This window comes from Telopea speciosissima, chromosome 2, assembly GCF_018873765.1.
Source record: "Telopea speciosissima isolate NSW1024214 ecotype Mountain lineage chromosome 2, Tspe_v1, whole genome shotgun sequence".
Taxonomy (NCBI): Eukaryota; Viridiplantae; Streptophyta; class Magnoliopsida; order Proteales; family Proteaceae; genus Telopea; species Telopea speciosissima.
In genome coordinates, this window is record NC_057917.1 from 13,909,567 (window position 1) to 13,936,027 (window position 26,461).

The following is a 26,461-nucleotide window of genomic DNA, read 5'->3' on the forward strand; positions in this document are numbered from 1 at the left end:
TTTGTGAGTGTAAAATTGGAAAAATAATCCAAGGACTGATGAGGTGAGACTTAGGCCTAGGGACTTCAAGCCAAAGAATTATGACACAGTCACGACGAAGTCAAGCTAAAAATTGTTGGGTAGCAGTAGAACACTGAAGCTTCTTAAAGGGCAGCAGCTAATTAAGCAAAACCTAACCTGGTGAATATAATGGAACATAATGTAGATGCAAAGGATATCTTAAAAACTTCTCCATGATTCTTCAACACGCACCCATGCACACCTTGTGAACAGGAGCTTCTTATTCCCACCACACCCAGCAAGAAAATGTGCTATCACGTCAAACCATGCTAACACGTCTTAATAAGAGGTTTGTGTGCTGACCTCATGGTTTTAAGAATCAGGAACTGGATCGGTGAATCAGCCTATTCAAATCAGAATCAACAATGTCCACGGTTCCTAATCGTTGCTTCCTGAATCAGAATTGGATCAGCTGATTCTTAATCATTTTCTTTATAAACCATTTTGAATCAAACCGATTCATAGTCCAATTCTTGATTCCTAAATCAATTTGATTTTCACCATAAAATAGCTACGATTCTTGATTCTTAAACCGATTTCGATCCGATTCAGATTGGAAACCTCTCTGACTGATTCCGTTCTTGTTTCCAAATTTTAAAACCTTGGCTGATCTACAAGCACCCTTATTTTTTGGGTCGGAAATCAGCAATAACCTGGAAGCAGTGAACGAGAGGAAGAACAGTGAGCTGTTTGGACATCTCACTTTTTTTTTGGGTAATGAATATCTCCCTTTGTATCATCCCTGGTTTTACCACACGCATGCATACACACACACACAAACACAAGCAAATATTTGATCTCCTCAAGAAGATCTTTATCCCCCTCAATTTACTTGTCCGTCAATTTCCTCAATTCCATCTAATAGGAGGACAAAAATGACCACCCTACCCCCACCCGAACACACTGCCTGGGTGGAATCCATTCCATGATATTTGTTCCAAAGGCGAGCTGCTATAATAGCTCACCCAAAGGGTCATGGATTGAATCACTGCATTAATTTCCTAAATCGACTCACTGCATTAATTTCCTAAATCCACTTTTATCACAGATTCTGATTTTTTACCCAATAATATTGATTTTTTATTAAAAAACAAAAACTCAAAACATTGAACTAGCTATATTTGGATGCCACGAAAAGAAAAAAAAAATTTCAAAAAAATAAATAATTGAGGAGATGATTTCCCACAAGGGCAATGTAAGGAGAAATATGTAATGTAAAGCCAATGAGGGTTTATAGGATGGTATCATCCACATGAGGCTTACATGAACATAATAGAAAATGTCAATGTGAACCCCATGTCTCATTATATAAAAGAACGTATATCGGAATCTACACTTTAGGGGCGTATTCTTCTTTTTCCCTAACTTTCAATTTTTGAAAAACTGTTTTCCATCAAATAACTTTGGAAACTAAGATTAAAAGCAATTTAAAAAAATGATCAAAACTATGAATTTGCCACCTTAATTGAGCATTTTATTACTTTAGTGGGTCTAAAGCGACCTAGTTTTAAAACCATAGATTACATCACTTTCCCTCCAACATAAATGGCACAAAGACAAAATAATTGAAACGTAATGGCATATATAATATGTGATGGGCAAAGGATGCAATTTATAGAGCTGGACAAAAGTACTAAACAACATGGACCAACCATTTGTTGGAGCCTTTTTTTTTTTTTTTTGATAACCAGCTTTATTATCTAAATTCTAAACCCACGAGGAAAAACAACCCCCACAGACATCAGAATACAAAAAAAGGCAAAAAAACAGAGGGGGAAAACCCCAAACCAAGTTGCACTGGCCTTCAGCTCCGACAAAAGCAAGGCAGTCTACACAGGAGTTCCCTTCACGCAAAGTGAGAGAATTCGACAAAATCAAAAGAGGACCAAAGAGAAATACAATCTTCAATGATAAATTTGATACGCCAAGGAATTGAAGCTGCAGAACCCTTTGAGGATGGAGACAATACTCCATTTGCTGGAGCTGTTCCATGTTTACATGCGCAGTAGTAGAATTTTCCCAATAAAATGACAAAACATCCACCCACCAACCCCTACTACTAAATCAGGAAAGAAATAAATGAACTGGGTAACAAATTTTATTTTTTTTAAATTCATATAAAGAAAATTTTCATTAAGTGAATCATGGGTTCCTAAACCTGACTATTGCCTGGCGAGAACCTTCTGAAAGAATTGAAGAACGGGCACGGCTTGCTTGTTTCCTTCAATCCTTTCAACCTGTTAGCAATCTAATTGAAAAGGATAGACAGACCATGGGTAGTCCACCAATATTGGAAAACAAACTAATTTACATACTATACAGGAGAAGAGAAACAATTCCATAGCATGAATGGCGATAAAACCTTACTTCGAACACAAGACTAATGCTCATGCTTGATACGTGCTTTTAGTATTCCTGGGATAGGAGGCGAAGTAGGAGGCCTACCCCCAGCATTTGACCTCGAAGGATGAGGTATGTGTGACTGATACATACCAAGCATGCCCGAACCCTCAGCTGCTCCGTTTGCATTTGAATCATTGGCACCCTCATCATCATCTCCCTGAGGTTTATCACAAAACCTCATTGCCTTGAGTACATAATTGTCATCATGTAGCTCAAAAGGAGTACTGCAATAAGGATTACAGAGAAAAATTAAGTGAGATCAGTGAATGAGGAAATGATAGAAGTGATACTCAAAACTGGAAAATTGATGAATCAGTTACCAGCTATAAAAATTTGGATCCAACTCTCATACAGCATCAGTCAAGACACCATAAATTACAAATTACACCAAAACAATGGTCTGCTTACCTATTGAAGTCAAAATGCACCAGTTGCATGTCTTCTGATATTTCCACCTCGACAGTTGCATGAGGACGTGTCTGCAATTTAAAGCAGGCCAGAAACAAGGACAATGATGATAAGTAAGATTAATGGACATAGAATAGCACATGAAATTTCACAATTGTCACTCTTAACTACACCACCTTAAGTGGAAAACTTTTCTAAAGAAAAATGAAAAAGCATTCTTAAGTGTATGATTAGCATTGTGACGCTGATTGACCCCATCAACTAAGATTTTCAAGTAGTTGGCATAATCGATTAAGCTTGTAGACATGGAATTGACACCATTGTATAGATTAATATCAGTGAACTATGAACACAAGCATACAGCAAACCTCCCAAAAAAAAATCTTGTTCATATGAACAACCTAAATGGAATTCTAATCAGTTGGTCATATGAGCACCCATCACAGCATCCAAAGACATCTTCATGATGAAGAAACTGTTTGATTCGTGGGGGACCAGATAGAAGAAGGGAAAAGTTGCAGGGGAAGGGGAAAGAGATCACACAATCACACACTCTCAAAGAGTCAACCTCGATAAACTTCTATTCAATTCACTGTCTCCATTGTTGGGTTACATGCAAGTATTTAAAGGAAAATAACAAGACTCGTCTTCTAACTACAAAACTGAAATAACTTGCAACTCAAACTCAAACTCCTACGTACTCAACTCAATAAAAGACTTAAAATACATAACTAATAAAAAAACTTGTTGTAATTGGGTACAAAGGTATAATTGTCCAGTGGGGTTTAGCTTGTGTTGCCCTAGGGGTATAATTGTAACTTGTACTACTTATTATTCATTATAAATAAAGAGGGCTTTGTCTCATAGACATAAGTTCAATTCCCTAAATATTCCATCATGGTATCAAAGCTAGGAGAAGAATCATCTTTGGGAATTGCACCCCTAACCCCATGAAACCCTAAACCTCCTGTCGCAATCTCCCTCTCGCATCTCTCTCTCGGTCTCTCTCTCTCGCCTCTAGCGTCACCGGCACCACCGCCCTTCTCTCTCTCTCAATTTCGCCCAACCACCACCACCTCCCTACCGCCTCTCTCTCTTGTTTTCTTCACCGCCACAGCCCACCGCCTCCTCTTCTCGGCTTCCCTCACCGCAACCCATCTCGGCTTCCCTCACCGCAACCCACCACCACCTACTGCCGCCGGAGTCTCTTCTTCTCTCTGCCTTGTTCCTTTTTTCCTTTCTCCCACCAAGGGATCTTTCTCACCCATGAACTAAATCTTCTTATCCTGTTTTGTTTTTTGTTTTTTTTTGAAGATTTTCATATGGTAAGTGTTTCCCATATTTTCTTGAGATCAGCAGCCATGTCGGATGAGTTGACTGCATCTACCGGACAGGAGGGAATAGTCCAGCAGCATGAACGCGACTTTCCTTCGTTCCCTACCAACTCCGTCAAACTTTATGGGAGTAACTACTTGATGTGGTCGAGATCCTGCTCTCTTGCTGTTGGTTCCCGTGGTCTTTATGGCCATCTTACCGGGGTCTCTATGAAGTCTCCTATTGCTGGTCCTGCTCAAATTAAATGGGAGACCGATGAATGGTTGGCGATGCCCTATCTTCTCACCTCCATTGATCCTACAATCGCCCAGGGATATCTCCTTGAATCTGTTGCAACCATCTGGAAGGTTGCCAAGGAAAAATATTCCCAAGTTGGCAATGATGCACAGTGCTATGAACTCCAGAGAAAAATTCATAATATGCAACAGAAGAATCTCTCTTTCTCTCTCCAAATATTATTCTACTATGTTGTGGTCTATGGCAGACTATGGACTTCTATGGGAGATTTATTGCAACCTGTGATACAAATATTATTGTCTTTCGTAAGTAGGAAGATAAACTTTGGGTTTATGATTTTTTGGCTGGTTTGAACTTTGAATATGGAGTTTGATCAAATCCGAGCACATGTTCTCAATTGAGACCCATTCCTTACTCTTGAACAGGCCTATGCTCTTGTTGCTTCTAAAGAGAGTCATCGTACTGCCATGGTTCACCCTGTGCCGATGGATAGATCTGCTCTTTAAACCAACCCTAGCACTCCTCGTGGGATCTCTGCCCAGGGAACTCTTGCCTGTGGGACTGATAATTCATCTTTTGAGAAGGCTCCTATGAAGTGTGATTAATATGGGAAGGAGCGTCATACCAAGGATCAATGCTGGAAGCTTCATGGTCATCCTCCTCCCTCTCGTGGTCGTGGCCAAGGTCGTTCGAATAGTGCTGCTTCCCATCACACTACTGCAAATGAGACCTTCACTGATGCACCTCTCTCTTCTGACGAGCTTCACCACCTACGTCGTTTGATGTCCAAGCTTGAGACTTCTTCTTTAGTGCCATCTGCTAGTGCCAGTGCCTCCATCACTTGACTCATTTCATCCTTCCTCGAGTATTTCTTTCGGTGGCCACTGTGCCTCAATTGTTTCCATTCCCTGGATTATCAACTTGGGGGCCACCGATCATATGACTGGATCACCGTCCCATTTTTTTCAATATTCTTTGTTGTCAGGTAACAGTAGGGTTCGTGTGGCTGATGGATCCCTCTCCTCTGTTTCAAAAAAAAAGGTCCATTAAATGTCCCTCTACTTTATCTCTTTCCTCTATGTTGCATGTCCCTAACTTTTCTACTAATCTTTTGTCTATTAGTAGTCTCACAAGGGATTTAAACTGTAAAGTAACATTCTTTCCATCCCACTGTAATTTTCAGGACCTGAAAACGGGCAGTACGATTGGCAGTGGTAGGATGGATTATGGTCTATACTTGCTTGAGGGCTCTTCTTCAGCATTGTCGATTGTTGCTTCTCTCCCTGGGTCATCTACCCTTGCGTTATCTGAACTCCACAAGCGGCATCGCCAGTTGGGTCATCCCCCTTTAGGTATGTTATCTAAGTTTTATCTAGATTTATTTAAACAGTGTAATCCAAATGGTTTTATTTGTGATGCTTGCAATTTGGCAAAGTAGACTAGACATACTAATTCTATTTCTAATAATAGAAGCTTAATTCCTTTTAGTGTGGTTCATTATGATGTGTGGGGCCCTGCCTGGTGTATGTCTGTTTCTAGTTTTCGATGGTTTGTTACTTCCATTGACTCTTTTAGTCGCACCACTTGGATTTACTTGCTTCATCAGAAGAGTGATGTTTTTGACTGTTTTAAGTCATTCCATAAGATGATGAAAACCCAATTTGATGCCAAGATTAGGATTCTTCGCACGGATAATGGAAAGGAATATATGGTTGGAGCTCTTCAGTCTTATCTCTGTGATCATGGGATTATACACCAAACCCACTCTATCACAAACAGAGGAACCTCCAAAAGTCATATCAACCCAAATCCATTCTCTCTAAAAAGGGAGAATACACCGACGAACCGGCCAATAAGGAGAGAGAAGCCAGGACAAAATCCTCAAGGAGAATGGGCAGCTGAAGAACAGATAATCTACATCCTCAAGCCCATTGCAACAAAGAATACATTGGGGAGACACAGTAATGTGCCTCCTCATTAGGAAAGCCTGCGTAGGAAGACAACATCGAAGCGCACGCCAAAGGGTGAAGCTATGACGAGGGACACAGCTTGGGAGTCAAACTACCTTGTGCTAGATGACTACTTCTCCACCAGATCTAATAAGATTTCATGCAGACTTCAAATTGAATATGCTTGAAGGGGAGGCAGCCCAAAGCACCATGTCTCCCCCACCTGGAGTGGACCTAAGGATACTCAGGATAGGTGACCAGATGGGATCCAAAGAGGGGGGGGGGGGGGAAGGGGAAGGGGGGCTCCCAACTAGCACCCTGGATGATGTGAGAGACCGTGGCCAACCTGTCAGAACCCAATTTGCAAATAGCTTTGTCGCCCATTGAATGGAGAAGGATACTTGCAGGGTGCAAGTTATCCAAGCAAAGCCTAGTAGAGGCACCATCATCAATCAAGGAAGTAATAAATCCAAGAGCTAAGTGTCTGAGTTTCACAATCATTCTCCAAACCCATAAAGCATCTAAGGGGGTAGGGACAGTCCAAATAGAGTCATTCCAAAGATATCTAGTATAAATACAGTCAACCCAAATACTCCTCTTCTTGGAGGCAATCTTCCAAATCAATTTTAGGATACCTGCTGCATTAGTGTCCTTATGCGTCTAAGCCCAAACCTCCCTCAGCTTTAGGAAGACAAACTGAGGCCCAAGAGGTAGGGTGAAGGAATCTGGAGGTAATGTAATCCTAGATGACAAGGCTTCAGGATCTTCTATGAACAGGCAGTCCGATTGGGGTAAAATATGGAATTAGGTCAAAATTATGGTTAGGGTTAGGTTAGGGTTTGAAGGTATGGTTTTACTAGGCAGGTATAGGGAAGTCTATCAGTACTAGTTAAATGGTGTTTTGATGGATGGAACTGTGTAAACTTGAATTAACAGTAAATTTGGTGTAGGGTTTCGGGTTTTTAAACAAAAAAAATTGAAGGAATCTAGGGTTTAGGATGAAGGGATTGGAACCAGGTTTGGATCGAGTGTTCCATAGAGGGAATGGCACACTCGGCCAGCTTGGGGTGATATTCTGATGGTTAGGATGGGCTGGGCAAATTAGGGTTTATGAGGTTTTAATGGAAGTAGGGTTTTCTAGGGTTTGAATGGGAGGATGGGACTAATCTTGGATCAAGTTTCCCAATATGGCAGAGGAGTAATCGATCTAAATAAGACAGGTTTTGGCAGGCTGGTTAGGTCTGTGAAGATTTTAGGTTATGGGAAATTGAAAATAGAAAAGGGGGAAAGCTAGGGTTTGGGCCAGTAGAGGATTAGAAACCGAATTGGGGGATGGGTAATATTTCATACTTACTTGTAATGGCAGAATATAATCACCAGCAGCTTGTTGATGGAGGAACTTAAATAAAAATCGAATCTCGGAACTTGAACTTGAAACTAGAACTTGAAGAGAACCACTCGGGCTTCACACCGCATAGTGTCGATTGAATTAGACTCCAATCCCACCAACAAACCCACTGGGCTTCACACCGCAAGGTGTCGATTGGATCACACACCAATCCCACCTTGCTTTGATCACACACAAAGCATATCTTCAGGAGAAGTTGCAGCAGCTTGCAAGAAAGAAATTTCATAAACAATGAGGTAAAGAGGAGCCCCACGGTTTGCCCTTATTTATTATAATGGCCAAAGGCCTAAATTCCTATGCAGCCTAGGAATAATAAATCCCAGGCTGAGTCTAGATACAAAAACTCCCTCTAAATTCGTGTAGAGGTGTGGACCCTAAGATATGACTTAAGTTAAAAAGATTCTATCTTAAGAGAATATTCTAAAATCACTTAAATTGGACCAGTGGCTCAACCGGTTCAAATTAAAACACTAAAACATGAAAATAAACTAAGTATAGGGCTAATCCCGTATGCAACTTATGTACCCATATTTTAGGCCCATTAAAGTGACCCACATAGAAAACCCATGAGATCAAAGGCCCAACATGTCCATCAACCCTAGACGTCCATAACCCAACCCTAGACTTATTTCTAGGGAAAAAAGCCCAATTTGGTGATAAACCTGCATCAGGAGGATTTTGAACCTTTCCGAAGGAATGAGTACATGAGAGCTTCTAACTTTGAGATGATCGACCGAGGGATACCAAATATACTTGACCAATAGAGATAGGAGGACTGGAGGACTGATCTAATAGGCTCTATGCGGACTGCATAGGAAAGGAGCTTGCCCTTCTAAAGTTGGAATCTTTTGCGCATAAGGTCAAGCATCGAGGTGCAGTGCTGTACAGTCAATCTGGAAGGGATCAGGGGAAGACCCAGGTACTTAACTGGAAGGGACCCAAGAGAGAATCATGAAATCTATAAGAGAGTAGCTTTGAGGTCCTCAAAGATTCCAGACAAGAAAAGGAGGGACTTGGTGAGGTTCACACGAAGACCTGAAATAGCCTCGAAATGGTTTAGACAAGACAAGGCGGACTGGACAAAAAGAGGATCAGCTTTGAAGAAAAGCATAATGTCGTCTGAAGGCAAGGAAGGAAAGCTTAAGTGCTTTACATTTGGGGATGGGGGTGATGAGCTGTATGTCCGTAAGAGATTGAATTCTTCTAGATAAGACCTCGAGGGCCAAGGTGAAGAAATAAGGGGAGAGGGGGCAACCTTGGTGGATGCCAGTTGTGGAAGGGAAATAACCTGCAGGGCTACCATTGACAAGGACAGAAAATTGAGGAGAAGAAATGCAATGGAAGACCCGGTTGATGAAATTATGTGGAAAAAGCATCTTGTTCATGACATTGACAATGAAATCCTAACACAGAGAGTCAATGGTCTTATGAATGTCAACCTTCAAGAGAGCAAAGGGAGGATATTTTTTCTTTCAAAATAAGAAGATAAATAATATGAAGGTACTTTATGGAAAAACATAAATAGGAATCCAGGATACAAGAAGATAAATAGCCCATTCTTGGTTTGTATGCTCAAGCAAAACAGGCAACAGAAGAAAAGCAGAACAATCATTACCTGAACAAGAATAAATGGTAAAGCCACACCGCCTACAGGAGCATTTCCTGAGCCATATAATCCCTCATTCCGCTGTATCAGATTCTGGAGACCTACGAACTTGATAGAAAGAGAGAAGTAAGCCAACAATCAGAAAACAAAACAAAAAAAAATGGAAGCTACAAGGAGAAAAGTTCAATTAACCTATTTTTAATGACCAAAGTATAGCAAGGGGGAATCACACAATATGTTGAGACCAGAACAAATGAAATCATAGGATTCACTCAAAGAGAAAGGGAGGGGGCTTATGGATCCTCAATACAACAGAAATCTACCACTTAAGTCCTGTTCAGAAACTCCACATTATGAAGGGCCAAATGTTCTTTTTTTGTTTTTAATTTTAAAGGAAAAAATGGAAAGAGTACAACAAATCAAGACCAAAAGGTTATCCAACCTAATAACAAAGAGGAGGAAACAAAAAAAAGAAACAAGTGGAAAACAGCGAAACAGTCTTGGGGGAAAGCTATCCCCAAATATTCTTTACACTATACAAGGGCAACATATTTGCCTGGCAGGCCCAACAATGCTTGTTCTATTAAATCAAGAGTCCTTTTTCTAAGCCTTCTCTGAAACGCACTTGATACATCTACTTCATATGGCTGATGAGTTTTATATTTTTAATTTAACGCACTTAATTACGTTCCATTTAAATCTTCATAAGCATTCACAAGTTCTTTGTCTCATTCCCAACATATTATCTCTATCCCAAGCACCAATACAAGCGTTAACTTGGGATGGATCAATCACTGATAGATGCAGTGAAAGATGTTGTGGCCAAATTGGAGCCTAATCAAACTACACAGTCCAGGTGCAAATGTGAAATAATGAGGTGAGACTTGTAGTTTGTTAAATATTTATAAGGAATATAATTACTCAATTTCATATTAATGCGAACATTACCGATGTATGAAATAAGTATAGTTAAAGACCTTCAAAGATGCTCTTGGGACTTTCAGTCGGGCAGCCGCAAAGTCTGGTCGAGATACCACAGCTCTTGGTAGGCCCATTGCATTATTTGCCTTTTTGTCCCCTTACAATTCATATACATATGTACCAAGTACAATCACTTAATATGAATCATCTTAATACTGTAATGCAGGTGAATGGTGAGTGCTCTATGGGAGTGATGCACCTAACTTAGAAAGATGGCAATAAAGGTAATCTGCAAGACATGTTTCGCCTTTAGACGTAAGCGCAACTGGAGTACAAACTCATTTATCCACTCCAAAAGGCGGAACCAATTGCGTCACGCACGGTTGAAGAAATTGTGTACGCGGCATTATAATAAGAGACAGAAGAGGCAGCACATATGCATGGGCATGGATGGTGATAAAGATCCAATCGAGCTTGCCAACATTTTCTAGGTGGAGTCAAATGATGAGGACCAAGGTGACCCTATCATGGAGGCAGGCTACTAGAGAGACCCACGCCGCCAATTCATACCACCTAAGGAAGATGATAGCATGGAATCCATGGACATCAATGTTACAAGCTTTGACTAGCACTCTTGGTGGCCTGAGTCTCAAGGAGAGTAGTTTGCATCCACAGTGGCGTGTACCATCATATGTCACAGAGAGCAACGGTTTCGACTACGCTAGTCGCTAGGTATGGTGGGTATGATGATTATGGACAGTATAGCTGATGCAGATTCATCACCGAAATGGGCTTATTTTATTAGGAATAAGTCTAGAGTTGGGTTATATGCATGTTGGGCCTTTGATCCCATGGGTTTTCTATGTAATAGGCTACTTTTATGGGCTTAAAATATGGGTAATAAGGTTGCATACGGGATTAGATGTTTTAGTCCTATACTTAGTTTTGCTTTCATGTTTTTAATGTTTTAAATTGAACCAGTCCAAAGCTGGTTTGAACCAGTGGTTCAATTTAAGTGAAGTAATTTGTTTTTGAATTGTTTATTTGGGCTGGATTAGGACTCTATTTTGAGTCAATTTCAGTTTCCTAGTTAGTTTAAGTTACCTAATAGGTTAAGGATTGGGTTAGGCCTTTCCTTTTTAGTATAAGAGTCTAATTTTGAGTCTTTTATATAAGGTTGTGAGGGCGAAATTTATTAATAAAAAACTCTTGCTTGCTGCCATTGCTGCTGCTGCTGCCCTGCTCTGTTGAGTGTTGCCTTGTGAGTCATATCAAGGTGAAGGGACTGGTGCATCTCCAGTTGACTCCTTGCATCTTGTAGACCGGGAGGATCTGTTATAAGGGATTGGTGGATCTCCAGTTGACTCCTTGCGTCTTGTAGACTGGGAGGATCTGTTATTTGTCTTCAAGCTGCTACCATTGAAGACCTGCAACTCCAAGTATTTAATATCATCAACCATTCCCTGCTAAACACGGGAGCCTTGTGCACTGGTACGGCTTTTTTAACCATTCCCTTCTTCTCCTAATCCTCTAAACCCACCCCCTTCGATCCCCATTGCCAATACTCAATCCTTACTACCTTCCTCATCCACCATTAATACCATAGATCCATTAGAACCCTAAAACCTGCAACTATTCTTCTTCCCTTCTAGAAGGTCACATGCAAGGTGATTTTCGTGAGAATTCTGTCCAGCCAAATCTAACCGTTAGAACCTGCTAAAATTTTGATTGAATCTTCCTCAAACCCTAAGAAAGACTTGATCCAAATTTCAGTACCATCTACCCAGCTGATTGTCTGAAATTACACTTTTACCCCTCTCTCCTATCTCTACTAGGAAACCTCCATAACTCCAGATTTAACCATCAGATTTAGCTGTAACTTTCAGCATAAATTCCCCCCCACCCTACCTACACTCGACCTTAACTTCTGGTCCATCCCATAAACTAAACCCTAATTCCCCTCTACTTCCATTAAAATCCTAAGACCCTAAATCCTACCTGAACCAATCCAGCCATAAAAACCCTTCCATATTACACTCGAACCACCCCCCCACTGTCCCTTGCACTCGATCCAAGGCCCATCCTAAACCCTAGTTTCATCTATTTTCCTATTTCCCAAAACCCAAAACCCTAATTTTCTGATTTTTAAATTCTCACTCAAACTTCATTAAACCTAACTCATTAGACTCCTTAAAACCTGCCTAGCTTTACCATATAAGATCCAACCCCATTACCTTAAACCTAACCCTAATTTTAACCTAAATCCTCAAATCTGCCCCATCAATTCAGCAGCTTACAGATCCTGGTTGTGTTGGCTCCTAGTGGATCTCCTATCTATCTAGGACTACATTAACAGCTCTTCTTTGTCATTACCATCTGAGTATCAGGGCCAGACACACGGTGGGTCATCATTTGTGGACAGCATCTTTTCACATTCCCGGCCTCCAACCATACATGCCGATGCCAACTCCGCAACCACTATCTAGTTGCAGTGGCTCTTGATCTAGTTCATGGTTCAAAGAGGATACCAGTAGGTTGACGATTCCATTTATAAGGTTGTTGTGGAGGACTTTGAGCTTTTCTTCTGGCATACTATCACATGGCCAGCATTTGTTATATAGTTGGAGGATAAACTTGCTTCGGCAGCAGCAGCAACATTCTAGTGGTTTTGATCCTGCTCAAAACTCGATGTGGTACTAGGACTCTACTCTAAGATGGGCATAGGGGTGACTTGCTTGTATTCTTGACTCCCATATCTTTGACAATTAGTAATGAATCATGTATAAAATTTGATAAGTATGAAATGATTTATAATTTTGCCTATTCATTCTTAATGTATATTTAAGTTGTTTTAATTGAATTACATGTGTTCTAGTACTAAATTTTGTGTGGAATATGCCATATTAGATAATGAATATAGGTATATAGCAGCGTACATCGTATACTACCAAACTAGGGAAGTCAAACTACCATTTTGAGTGTGTTTTTTAATAACCCAAGGGTTCCACCATGTTTAGAGGGCCAAATATAGGGTTCCTAGACCACATGTGGCCATTAGGAGTCGAAACTTGCAGCCAAAACCATCCAGGTTTCATCCAAAATTTTGCTTTTTGGCGAAATATTTCAGTTTTTCACTTTTTCTAGCTTAGTCGAAACCAAGCTCGAAACTGAAACCTGGAACTATGGCCTATACTACTGGAATTTGAGGATCATCAGACTTGTGGACTGGGAAATATCACTTCCCTTGCTACTTTCTATTTTTTTTAAATCACAAAGTTCCAATTTTCTGATCATGTTCAGTACTCCTAATCTGACCATTGATTATGTTAGTAAATCAGATTCTAGTAATCAGATCAGAGCAAGGATGAAAAGAAGAAGAGAAAGGAGATGTCGCAAGTTCCAAGAGAGGAGAGAACCTGTGGACAGAATTAGTGAATCTGCCACAGGTCTGCTCCCTTGTATAAATATAATACAATGAAAAAGACACAAAAAAGAACAAGTATGCCCTTACATAGTCGACCCTACTCAGGACAGAAATAAACATACTAAACAAAGACAGTTTTGCCCCTATAATAACAAAACTCAACACTCCCCCTCAAGCTTGAGCATATATATCACTCATGCTCAGCTTGCTACAACACGACCGAAACCCAAGAGCAAACAAGGGCTTGGTGAACACATCAGCAACCTGATCAAATGAGGAGACAAAAGGAGTCTCAACAAGCTTCTTCAAGACGGCTCTCCGAACAAAGTGACAATCCACCTCTATATGATTGGTCCTCTCATGAAAGACCGGATTACTAGATGGCTGCCTGGTTGTCACAAAATATCTTCATAGGGGTTGGAACAGGAAACCCCATCTCAAGAAGGAAAGACCTAATCCACATCAACTCTGCAGTAATATGAGCCATGGCCCTATACTCCGCTTCAGCACTGGACCTGGCAATAGTGGTCTGTTTCTTGCTTCGCCACGTAACCAGGTTTCCTCCAACAAAGGTACAATACCCTGTAGTAAACCAACGGTCACTAGCCGAACTTGCCCAATCTGCACCAGAATAGGCAACAAGCTCCATATGTCTATTTGGCCGATAAATCAGTCCCTTCCCAGGGGCTCCCTTTAAGTACCGAAGAACCTGAACTGTTGCATCCCAATGAGACTTACATGGGGATTGCATAAACTGGCTGAGAACCCCAACAGAATAGGATATATATGGCCTAGTGACTGTCAAATATAGCAACTTTCCAATCAAACTTCGGTAGGCATGTACATCCTTAAGACACTCACCATCATCAGAGCCAAACTTGTGATTAGGATCCATAGGAATGTCCACTGGCTTTGCAACAAGCATACCAATTTCGGTCAGGAGATCTAAAACATATTTCCTTTGGGACAGGTTGATTCCCTTTTTACTTCGCATAACCTCAATCCCAAGGAAATAGTGGAGCTGACCCAAATCTTTAGTTTGAAAGTACTGTTGTAAGTAACTTTTACCTCCTTGATCCCACTCTCATCATTTTCTGACACAATGATATCATCAACATAAACCACCAGAACCACCAACTTCTCTCCTTAGCGGCGAACAAACACAGAATGGTCTGAGAAGCACTGAGTAAAACCACAATCAATCATAACAGAACTAAACTTTTCGAACCATGCTCGGGGGGACTATTTCAGCCCATAAATAGCCTTGTGTAACCTGCACACACGTCTGCTATCCTTCCCCTGAGCAACATACCCTAGAGGTTGCTCCATATAGACCTCTTCAAGCAGGTCACCATAAAGGAAAGCATTTTTTATGTCGAACTGGTATAAAGGCCAATCAAAATTCACGGCAAGTGAGATAATAAGACGAACAGAGTTCAGTCTAGCCACAAGAGAGAAGGTCTCAAAGTAGTCAACACCATAGGTCTGGGTGTACCCCTTAGCAATCAAACGGGATTTAAGCCGCTCAACAGACCCATCAGAATGATACTTAATAGTGTACACCAACCGACACTTAACCAGATCTTTACTAGGAGGTAAATCCACCAACTCCCATGTACGTCGAGTCAGCAAGGCATCCAGTTCCACATCCATATCATTCTTCCAAGCAGGGATAGTAAGAGCCTCAGTGTGAGTGCGAGGCACAGTAGAAGAAGATAAGGTAGTAGCAAGACTATGAAGACAAGCTGGACAATGGGACAAGGAGACAAATTTCTCAATTTGATAGGCAACTAAAGACTTTTGCGTACATCAACGTTTACCTTTCCGAGTGGCAATTGGTAAGTCATCAGGATCTGGATTAGGTGGAAGGGCAGGAGAAGTAGGTAAGGGTAGATCTCCACCAGAGGTTGAGGAAGGTACAGGAAGCGATGCAGACGGCCAAGCTGATCTGAATGGAGCTGCCTAAAGTGCCTCTTTTGCTGGTACACCTGTAGTGGAGAAGACAAGGAACAATGGCGGGAATAGGAGGAGGGTCAGACACAGCTAATGGGTCACTAGACACGATAGGCTGATCCGAAAAATAGGAGGTACCTTCAAAGAAGGTGGCATCAGCACTAACAAAATGTTTCCTAGTAAGAGGATCATAACACCTATATCCCTTCTGGGTCCTAGAATAACCCAAGAAGATATACTTGGTAGACCGAGGGTCCAATTTATCACCATGGAGATGGTGATTATGAACAAAACAAACACACCCAAAAACACGAGGTGGCAAAGTAAAACTTGAAAATTTCGGAAACAACACAGAGAAAGGTGACTTGTCACCAAGAACAGATAATGGCATTCGATTAATCCAAAAACAAGCAGTAAGAACTGCATCACACCAAAAATGTTTGGGCACTTGCATATGCAACATGAGGGCCCAGGCAACTTCAAGTAAGTGCCTATTTTTCTCTCCGCTACCCCATTTTGTTGAGGAGTATAGGAGCAACTAGTTTGATGAATTATTCCATTAGTAACATAAAAAGAGAATATCTTAGATTAAACAAATTCCAAAGCATTATCAGACCGAAAGACATTTATAGAAGCATCAAACTGATTTTTTATTTCATTGCAAAAATTTGGAAACACAGTTACAAATTCTGATCTATCCTTTAAAAGGTACAACCAAGTAGTTCTAGAATAATCATCCACAAAAGTCACAAAATAACGAAAACCATGTCTATTACTTGCCCGACAAGAACCCCATACATCTGAATGCACTAATGAAAATAGAGAAGTACTACGGGGCAAAGAACGAGAGGGATAAGTAGCACGATGATGCTTATCCAACTCGCACCCCTCACACTCTAATTTATTTAAAGTCTTAAACTGAGAATAAACAATCTTTAACCTAGACAAAGATAAATGGCCTAGACTACAATGCCATCTAAAAGGTTGACTCTCCACCAATAGTAGTAGCCGCAGTCGAAGCAGAAAGGGCAGCACCACTCAGATAATATAGCCCATCTCGTTCACACCCTCCACCAATCCTCTTCCTCGTGTGAAGGTCCTGAAACACACAGTAAGAAGGGAGGAATGTCACAGAACAATTCAGATTCTTGGTAAGTTGACTCACAGAAAGAAGGCTTAAGGGAAACTGGGGAACATGTAACACAGAGGAAAGGGAAATATTAGAATTAAGACAAACAATACCATGACCGGTAACGGGTGTGGAAGAACCGTTGGCCACAATAACAGGAGGGGTATGGGAGTCAGATGAAATAAAGCTAAAAATTGATGACTTACCAATCATATGAGCAGAAGCCCCTGAATCAATGATCCAAGGTGTGGAAGTGGACAAGAAAGCAACAGGTGTACCTGCATGAGCCAGTGTGGCAGCAGTAGTGGATGCCCCAGTTATGGACGTGGATGTCTCTAGACTCTTGATACGACGCATGAGGTGTTGCATCTCATCACGGAGGTTGTTAGAAGAATCTCCCACAATCGAACCAGCCTTAGCATCATTAGGAGTAACAAAATCAATACCATCTTCTAGAGCTATATGACTGGCCAAGTTTTGAGCCCATTTAGGTTTCCCATGCTTGGACTAACAAGTATCAACAGTGTGATTGGTCTTCCCACAATAAGAATATAACCGGGCTGCTTTATCACCATGCTGCCCACCAGAATTGCGACCACCAAAACCACTTCCTCCCCCTGAACTACGGCCTCTACCACAGCCTCTAGTAATAGTAGTAAAAGCTGAATTCTCCTTAGGGTTGGTTTCAGGTTTGGAACTAGGAGATACGATGAGTTGGAGCCAAGAGAAGGTGTCATTCAATGTGGGGGCAAATTCACTAGCACAAAGATGTCCCTTTACAGCCTTGAGGCTAGGATTCAACCCAGCCAGAAATTTAGAGACAAAAAATTCATTCCTTTGGGCCTTCAACTTCTCAATATCAGTGGTAAGTGGCTGGAAGCCTGGAACACATTGAGTTCTTCAACCATGCCCTTAAAAGCACTATAATAATTTTGGAGGGATTTGTCTGACTGCTGACACTGAAATAACTTTTCATAGAGCTCGAAAATCCAGGTCATACTCTTCCCTTGAGAGTAGGGATGTCAACCGGTCGGTTGCGGTCGGTTTCGGCCGGGCCTAATCAGGCACCCCCAATTTTAACACTTGCACCGTTCCCGACCGATTATGTAAACGGGCCTTCCTAAGCTAGGCATGGACTGATAACATTCGATCGGTCGGTTAGCGGGCCATAAACAGGCATGGCAACTTTCAACATTTGGTTATCAATAATCATCATCATCGTTTGCAAATCAAGAAATCATAATCCACTATGAATACAACACAATTACAAACTCAAATGAAGAAAAAAAAGACGACCATAATTGACAACACAATTATAGATCCAAATGGAAGAAAAACAAAAATCAATCCCTTCTCAGATTCCACACAAAGTTGGACAAACTTCAACCCAATCAAAATCAAATAATTATATAACAAAAAACCCAATCAGAGAGGGTGAAATCATACCACAGAAACGCTATGTTTTGTGACAATCGAGTGAAAAAAAAAATCCCAATCTGTTCTAGGTCTCTCATGTTAATACCTTCTCAGATTAAGATCCAACAAAGGAGAGAGAGAGAGATCTCAGATGCCGACTTGGGTAATCTCTTGGCCCATCATCAGTCTAGAGTAACATTCTTGACGATGTGATCCAGTTTGCCTTCTTTCTACATGAGACCCTGTTGGAGATTTCAATGCTTTGCATATGGCGCTGCCTTGCCGCTGCATTTGCTTCCGTTTTAGGTTTCTAGTTTTGCCTCTGTTTTATCAAAAAAAGGGTTTCACCTCTGTTAAATTGGAAATGAGAGAGAGAGAGAGAGACCACAAAGGAGAGAAAGAAAGAGATAGAATTTTGATATTTGAGTACAGCTGTACTCTTTAGTGGTGAGAGGTGAGTAACGTGATGGGACAGGACATTAAATGTATCAATTCATGCAAAATGGTGAATTCATTCCACCATATTAAAAATCAATTTCGGTCAGTCGGTCGGTTTCCAATCTTGCACCAAGAACGACCGATTCATAATCGGTCGGTCCATAAGCCCGACTTGTTTGCAAATCGGTCGTGTCAGTCACGGTTTTTGATCGGTCGGTACTGGTCAGTCCTGCCGGTGCGGACCTGTAATTGACACCCCTACTTGAGAGTATGATTCCTTGAGGTCATCCCACACCCCCTTAGCCGTGGTGTGGAACATTACATTGGCAGCAATATCCGGCTCCATGCTGTTCCATAACCAAGTAAGTATGATAGCATTCTCCTTATTCCAGGTGTTGTAATCCTTGGAATCAGATTCTAGAGGAGGAGAGGTAATGTAGCTAAGCTTGTCCTTAGCTATAATGTAAACCCGGACAGCTTGTGCCCACAATAAGGAATTAGAATTCCCCTTCAACTTGATAGAGGTAATCTGAAGATTGACGTTGTCAGAAGTCTTCAAATCAGCCATAAAAAGTATCCTTCACAAATCGAGAAGGGCAGGCACCCAAGGTAGCAACCAATTGTGAAGTAGGTAGAAGATAAGAAACCAGAAGCAACAACCAACACCAGATAGAGGAAGATATATATTTTTCAATAAGGGAAGTAGCACCAATCAGCAGTAAGTTCACACCAGAGACACCAGCCCAAAAAAAATCGATTCCAAGGTTTTAGAGAAATCGATCTCAGGTTCCCAGAGAAGAATATAAAAACCTTTAATGAGGTAACAAAAGCATCCAATCCAGAGTGCAAAGACCACACACAGCAACAAAATTGATGAGAAAGCAGGCCATAATCGCAGAACTCCAAGATACCTGCTTCCCAATGAAAGTCGATAGTTGTCAGGGTTTTGTCTCTGACTTCGATTTCAGTATTCTTCAATAATGGTTGGTGTAAACTCCAAACAGCCATGTACAGTAGATAATTAGAACAAAAAATCACTCCATTAATTGTCAAAAGGAGTGGATTTAATCCATAGGTAGAACAGCTATAGGTCGCTGCACACCAAAAACAAAAATCGCAAAAGAGAGATCAGAAGAGAAACTTGGGCAGTATTCTAATCTAATTAAAAGAGCTTTGATACCATGTTAGTAAATCAGATTCTAGTAATCTGATCAGAGCATGGATGAACAGAAGAAGAGAAGAGAAAGGAGATGTCGCAAGTTCCAAGAGAGGAGAGAACCTGCGAACAGAATTAGTGAATCTGCCGCAGGTCTACTCCCTTATATAAATATAATACAATGAAAAAGACACCTAAAAGGACAAGTATGCCCTTACATAGTCGACCCTACTAAGGACAGAAATAAACATACTAAACAAAGACAGTTTTGCCCCTATAATAACAAAACTCAACAGGTTATATTTGATATTTTAGGCACAACTATAGCAGGGTGAAACCATCACCCATGACCCAACCATATTTTCAGCCCCCATCAGCTGGCTGGCTTTTGAATTACAAATTTTCTCTGTAATGCCCTATTACTTCTTAGTCCAGATTCACTGTGATTCTGTCCTATGGGTTAGTTTCCTAAATCTGTCCTGACAGGTTAGTGGAACGCATCAATAGTCCAAAGTACCATGTGTAAAATGCTTGACACAAGATCAAAAACAAATGTAAAACACAAACCAAGGCACAAATCAAGAAACTAGAAGCATGCAGAAAGTAATAGCAGCACTACCACAAGCCACTTTTGGAAGAAATCAAAGAAAGAATTGGTTTGAAATTTTCAAAACATCAAGCAAATAACATCAGAAATTCATGATAACCAGAACCTTAAAATGACTCTTTATAGTAAGCCCTTGACAAAGATGCACCTAGATGGACCACGTTCCTGACATCCAACCCTCTAATATTCCATAAAACCAATTAGTTTTTAAGGGTTTTCTGAGCTCCAGCTTAAATATAATAGTTCCTCATAAGTCGTAACTAATCAAAACCAATAGATGATTAAAAAAGGCCCTGGTAAACTTATATTGTTGCTGTTAAGGTCCTGCATAAAAAAATCAATACCTCAGTGTGGATACGATTGTGGGTCCTGGTTAGGCCCACACTAAATTCTCCCCAAACCCAATAATTATTAAGTGGGTTGTAAACAGGGGACTGATTATCCAAAACCCAAAGTTGAGCCTTTGATTTAGGCCAAGACAGAAAATAAATCTCCTTTGATTCAGGAATGCCAGGCTTCAACATGTGGTTATTAACCCTTGCTCCTATATTACGATACTAGAGGATAACAATCAGGAATACCTGATTAACCTACTGAATCTACAGCAGAAAACAACTACTGAATCCACAGCAGTCCACTCCTGAGTCTCCAATAGTAACACTCTTAAATCCAACAAGAGTCGGCCAAAATTCACAGACCAAAGTAGCAGCCAAAGCCTTTCTTCATTCATATATTTGCGGGTGCCCATAGTCCCTTACATATTTATATAGAATAGTGCTAAACAGACTCGGACTCAAAAAAGGGAAGGCCTAACCCAATCCTGAACTGACTAGGAAACTGAAATAATAAGGAAAACAGCTTGAAAACATTACTGGAATTATAGTAACTTATTCCAAACAGAGTAACAGACTACAAACAACATTACAATAATAAATTAAAGAAAATAGAGTCCTAAATAAAGCCCACAATTTCTAGTTCCTTGGGTGAACCAGAACTGAAACGCAGGGTCTGGAAAGAACCAGAAAACTGATTCAAAGTTGGACCAGATCAAACCGCAGGCCAATCTGGCCTGTTTTCTCTTCTTTCTTCTGCTGACATGGCTGGATTTCTGCATCACTAGCACTCTCTATCCTTTAACAACCACATTATACATACCTTAATCTTTCGTAAACCAACACCAGCAGCCCCTTATTGGGTATAAACTGGTTCAGAGCTGTCCATACACAAGCACCCAAATACTCACTAACAGATACAGGTCAATGAAATGGGGCCATATCAAATCCAAGATCCTAAGAAACCAATAATACAGATCCCATCGAATCCGAACTTTGTTTAGATCAAGGTTTAAAAACTCGTCTCGTCTCGGTGTCTCGACTAGGTCAAGATGACCGAGATCTCGGAGAGTTATTGTAATTTTATTTTTTTTTCCGGTATGATGTTTCGGTGGGAAAATGGCCATAGTTGGTTCTGAAACTTTAAGGGAAGCTTGTTTTAGGCTTAATAAACAGATTTAAATCTTCAAATTGTTATTAAAAAAAAACACCCAATTTGGCGTTTTGGATTTGCACCCATGGTTGGCAGTAAATGTCAAACACCTAATGTAATATTGCCTATTCTACACATTATTTGAGTGCTATGAGACCTAATTGGCAGTAAACGTCGAACCCTTAATTGCGACACTGTCAGGTCATAGATTGGCCTCCGGTGTCTGACATATAAACAATCTACCCCCATACAACAAGTATTTGTCATACTTTTTTTTCAAAAAAGAAATAGTTTTTGGGAATAGTATTTTTAACTGAAATAGTTGAATGTAGCCAAATCTTCCACAGTAAGCAGCAATCGATCTCTTTGTAGTGATGTGGCAACTCCCAGTAGTATTGAGTGATGATGTGGCAAAAAAATCAAGATCCAAGCTTTTTGTCCCCCTTCTCTAGGTCCAAAACCACAAAATTGTCGAGTTTTCTTCGAAATGGGTCAAGTTGCTGCCTATTTATAAGGTAGTTTGTACCATTTCGACAAGATTTAGGTACTTCACCGAAATCTTGCAGAAATTTCGGTCGAGTTTCTCGAAACAATGTCGATTTGAGATCTCGTCTCGAACAGCTCGAGATTCTCTAGTTTTCCGAGATCGTCGACGAGTTTTAGAACTACGGTTTAGATCCTATCCAAATTTATAAAGGGATTTGTTCTTAGATACAAATCCTTTTAAATGGTACAGGTTGGAGCAGATCTCAGACCTCACCCACTCTATTCATGCCCTATCCTCTTCTTTCATCCCATTATATATCAAAATCAATTCCACCAACTTTATCATCCTTTGTGAAAGACCTTGCATCACAAGGGGGAATTTCAGAAAGTTAATTATTCCTATGGCAGAATTTTAGTGTGAGGATGTCTTGTCACTTGCCAAATGTTAATGAGCTCAACAAGATTCATGCTGCAATCAGTTCAAACTTTTTTTTTGTGAGGTAGATATCTGAAAAAATATTTTATATTTTATTAAAAGTTCTAAAAGAGGTTGCAAATTACAAACTTACAAACCCCATAAGTAGCACAAACCCTAAATATAAAGGAGATTACTTAGACGAATTTTTCATTACCATTATATTATTATTATTATTATTATTATTATTATTATTATTATTATTATTACTATATTTATTATTCAACTTACAGCAATAAATAAATATATACATGAAAAGATTCTTTATCATTGTTAGTTCTAGAAAAATTAGGAAAAGACAAAAAAAAAAAAAGACCTGTAAGTCTCAACTCTGTATAACAGTCCTACTATTAATGAATGTATGGTTCGAGATTTGGGGCTTTCTTCGCATGCTTGAGCGCTGATGCAGCTTTTTGGCCGTATCTTGCTGGTGTTCTACCTTTGCAATGACCAAAACTAAACGAAACCCATTTTGACTTGGTAGGAATGCATAATTTCGACTTATTTCAGTATCATTCTGACATTCGGTATCATTTTGCAACAGTATTATAAATTCCCAATTTCATTTGGTTTTGTGCACATCGACCATAAAAGGGGGAAAGGGGGAAAATCCAGAAAAACCCAGATTTCGTATTATCGCAAAATCACCTATATTTCTCGGTGGAAAAAGTTATTGGAGACTAATACAACGCATCTACATTGACGATTTGCCGGATTTGAGTAAGATTTATTCAAGAGTCCAATTTGGAGGTATACCATTTTTTCTTTAAATTAAATTTTTGCAAAAAATATGGTAAATAGTTAGTGGTTGGCCTTCAATTTTTTATATGATGACATTGATGTACTATGATATGGTTTTCCTTCATCGTTCAGACATATTTCAATTGCTTTATTGAATGTTGTGTTTTTTAGTACTAAATTACGTGTAGAGTAGATTACATAAGATCACAGGTCCATGTGTAGCTGCAGGAACAAGGCCCCAAAACCATCCCAGTGTAGTTGTGGGATTCAACTGCTGTGAGAGGCAGCCTGGTTTGTGATGTGGCAGGTTTTTGTTGGTTCGATGGAGCATCACATAAGGCAGCCCGAGTCCAGATAGAAGCATGAAGAAGAGAAGGGACCAAGATAGAATTCAGGGGGGGGAAAAGGTTACTGTTCACGTGAACAGTGGTTTGGGGGCTCATATGGACAGCTGGTGTGAAGATTAGATGCCAGATTTTGGTGGAATATTCTATTAGAAGCTGCTATTAATTTGATTTCTATTTCTGTAATAGTTTCTTAGTTATTAAGTCTATAGTTATCTAATAGTTTCTAATTTTGTTTCTTTCTTTTTTAGTATCCATGTTTGTTTAGAAGGCTGGATTCTTAAAGCCTTATTAGTTTCTAATTTCAGTTTGTAACTAGTTTTATTTTGTTCTCAAAAATAGCAGTTTCTATTTTGATGTATGGCAACTAGATTTTATAGGAAGTTTCTATATTGGTTGTAAGCTACTTCGTAGCAAACACTTGCTATTTTGTAACCATACTACTATTATAAATAAAGGGAAGAGGGCAGCCTAGCCCACAATTTTTTAGTTTAAAAAAAAAAGAAAGCTTTGACTAGGTAGCTGTGAGATGAAGTTACAGTGAGAGGCCATGGGTGAGAGACCCAAGGGAGATAGTAAGAGGCTCAATCCAAACTAGACCCAAGGGAGATAGTGAGAGGCTCAATCCAAACTATCCTCCTATTTTTTTTTTATCTTTTAATTCCAATCAATTTTAGAGACTTCTGCCCTGAAAGTTGCTAATCTGCTGAAGACCATTCAAAAGACTGAATCAGCCACTAGAATTGAAGTTTGATTATTACATGAAGGCCTGGGAATAGCAGTACATTGATCCTACTGTAGTATTGGTTCTTTGTTGAACTGACATCTAGACTAGAAACATACAACGTACGGTAGCAACCTAGGATCTGAAGTCAAACTACTATTTTGGGTGCATTTTTGTACAATCTAAAGGTTATGTGTTTAGAGATGCTTAATCAGGGTTTCCCTAAAGTTTCGGGGCAAAATATGGCCAACCGAAATCTGAAATGTTTTGGTTTCAACTTGGGTCTAAACCAAAGTCGAAATTGAAATCTTGAACTATGGATGAATGTGTGAGAAGCAAACCCTTTATACACCGTATGTGTCTTACCCTTAAAAGCCCAAGTGTTCAAGGATATGTGACACATCTTTCAAGGCATTTTGAAACATTACCTATGATAAGAGCGTACCTAAGTTACGGGATTTCCCAAAATAAAGAGTATAAACAATTAAACACTTACTTGTTCCTCTAGTTCTTGCAAATAGGCAGCCTTCTTTTCAATTCTGCTTCTCAGTCCAACACGCTCTGCCTGCATTATTTACATTACAGAAAAAGAGTACTGCATATTAGAGCAAGGACATCAAGATAGACTTGCATTGGTTACAGAGTTACAAAAGCTAGTGGTTAACTCAAACCTTTAACTCCTCAATATCATTAATGCTAGTGCGAGGCAGACCTTTCCACTGTATTTCCTTTTTGTCCTTAGAGATAATATCCATAGCCATGAGAACATTGAGGGCATCATATACCCTTCGCCGTATATTTTTCTCATCATATTGTTGCTGTCAACCAAAACAAATAGTTTTTAGACAAATTTCATATTTATACAAAGACTGTGAGTGATGAAGTCATAGTTTTCAGTTGTAATTTATCATGTTTTGTAAATAAAAAGGTCATCAACAAAGCTTTCCAACAAATCCAAGATTGCTTAAATCTGATTTATATTGAAGGAGTTATGTATCGGTCAAACCTTATTTAGTGTGCACAAATGCTGTCAAAATCGCTCTAAATGAAAATATTATTTTACATATCAAAACAAATGAATATTTTACCACACTTTTGATTTTTAACAATGTTTTACCATATTAAGATTTATAGAATTTATAGATTTGAGAAAAAACCCCAACATTTAAAAGTTGAAAATTGCATCTACTGCCGAAAAATCCAGTTTTTGTTCTTGAACTGGAGGATTGATTTTTTGTCCTTTCGGAATTTGCCTTTTTAACTATTTTTATTGGATTCAAATAGGGGATATTTGTTTATTTATGAAAAATATCTTCAGTAAATGAAATAACAGTTATATTTGGCATAAATAAGTGCCTCCTTTGACAACTATGATTCTCTTAGTACACTCTGCGTACACTAGTAAACTTGGTTCAAAAACCACAAGTATCATTTATCCTATTGTCTGCAAGTTGGGCATGTATGATATCTTTGCACCAATTTGAAGGGGAATGTTGAGATAACTATGCCTAGTCATTGTCTAGTCATTATCATAGTTATCAAGGCGGCAAGACAACCAAGGCGTTGGAGAGGGTCCAAAATCAAGGCAGACCAAGGCGACCATGGAGCCTGGATGCCTAGGCGACGCCTTGATAACTATGGTCATTATAGATAGGGGCGCTGAGTCATAAAATTTTCCTTTAAGCTTTAAAGGAATATGCCGATCGCAAAAAACTCCGGACGCACCTCTCCACTTCATCCACCCTATTTTAATTCT

The 26,461-nt window shown here is 39.8% G+C and overlaps 1 protein-coding gene across 2 annotated transcripts in view; it reads right to left on the reverse strand.

Annotated features, from left to right (window-relative positions):
• Positions 1 to 2,055: 2,055 nt before the first annotated feature.
• LOC122651718 (transcription factor-like protein DPB) overlaps positions 2,056 to 26,461 on the reverse strand; it is a 34,119-nt gene continuing 9,713 nt past the window's right edge. For both annotated transcript variants that reach the window (XM_043845220.1, XM_043845219.1), the window contains exons 6-10: positions 25,377 to 25,523; positions 25,202 to 25,270; positions 9,416 to 9,514; positions 2,872 to 2,942; positions 2,056 to 2,687 (exon numbers count right to left, since the gene is read on the reverse strand). In XM_043845220.1, coding sequence (XP_043701155.1) covers positions 2,441 to 2,687; positions 2,872 to 2,942; positions 9,416 to 9,514; positions 25,202 to 25,270; positions 25,377 to 25,523 — 633 coding nt within the window. In that variant the 3' untranslated portion in view covers positions 2,056 to 2,440. The remainder of the gene's footprint in view (positions 2,688 to 2,871; positions 2,943 to 9,415; positions 9,515 to 25,201; positions 25,271 to 25,376; positions 25,524 to 26,461) is intronic.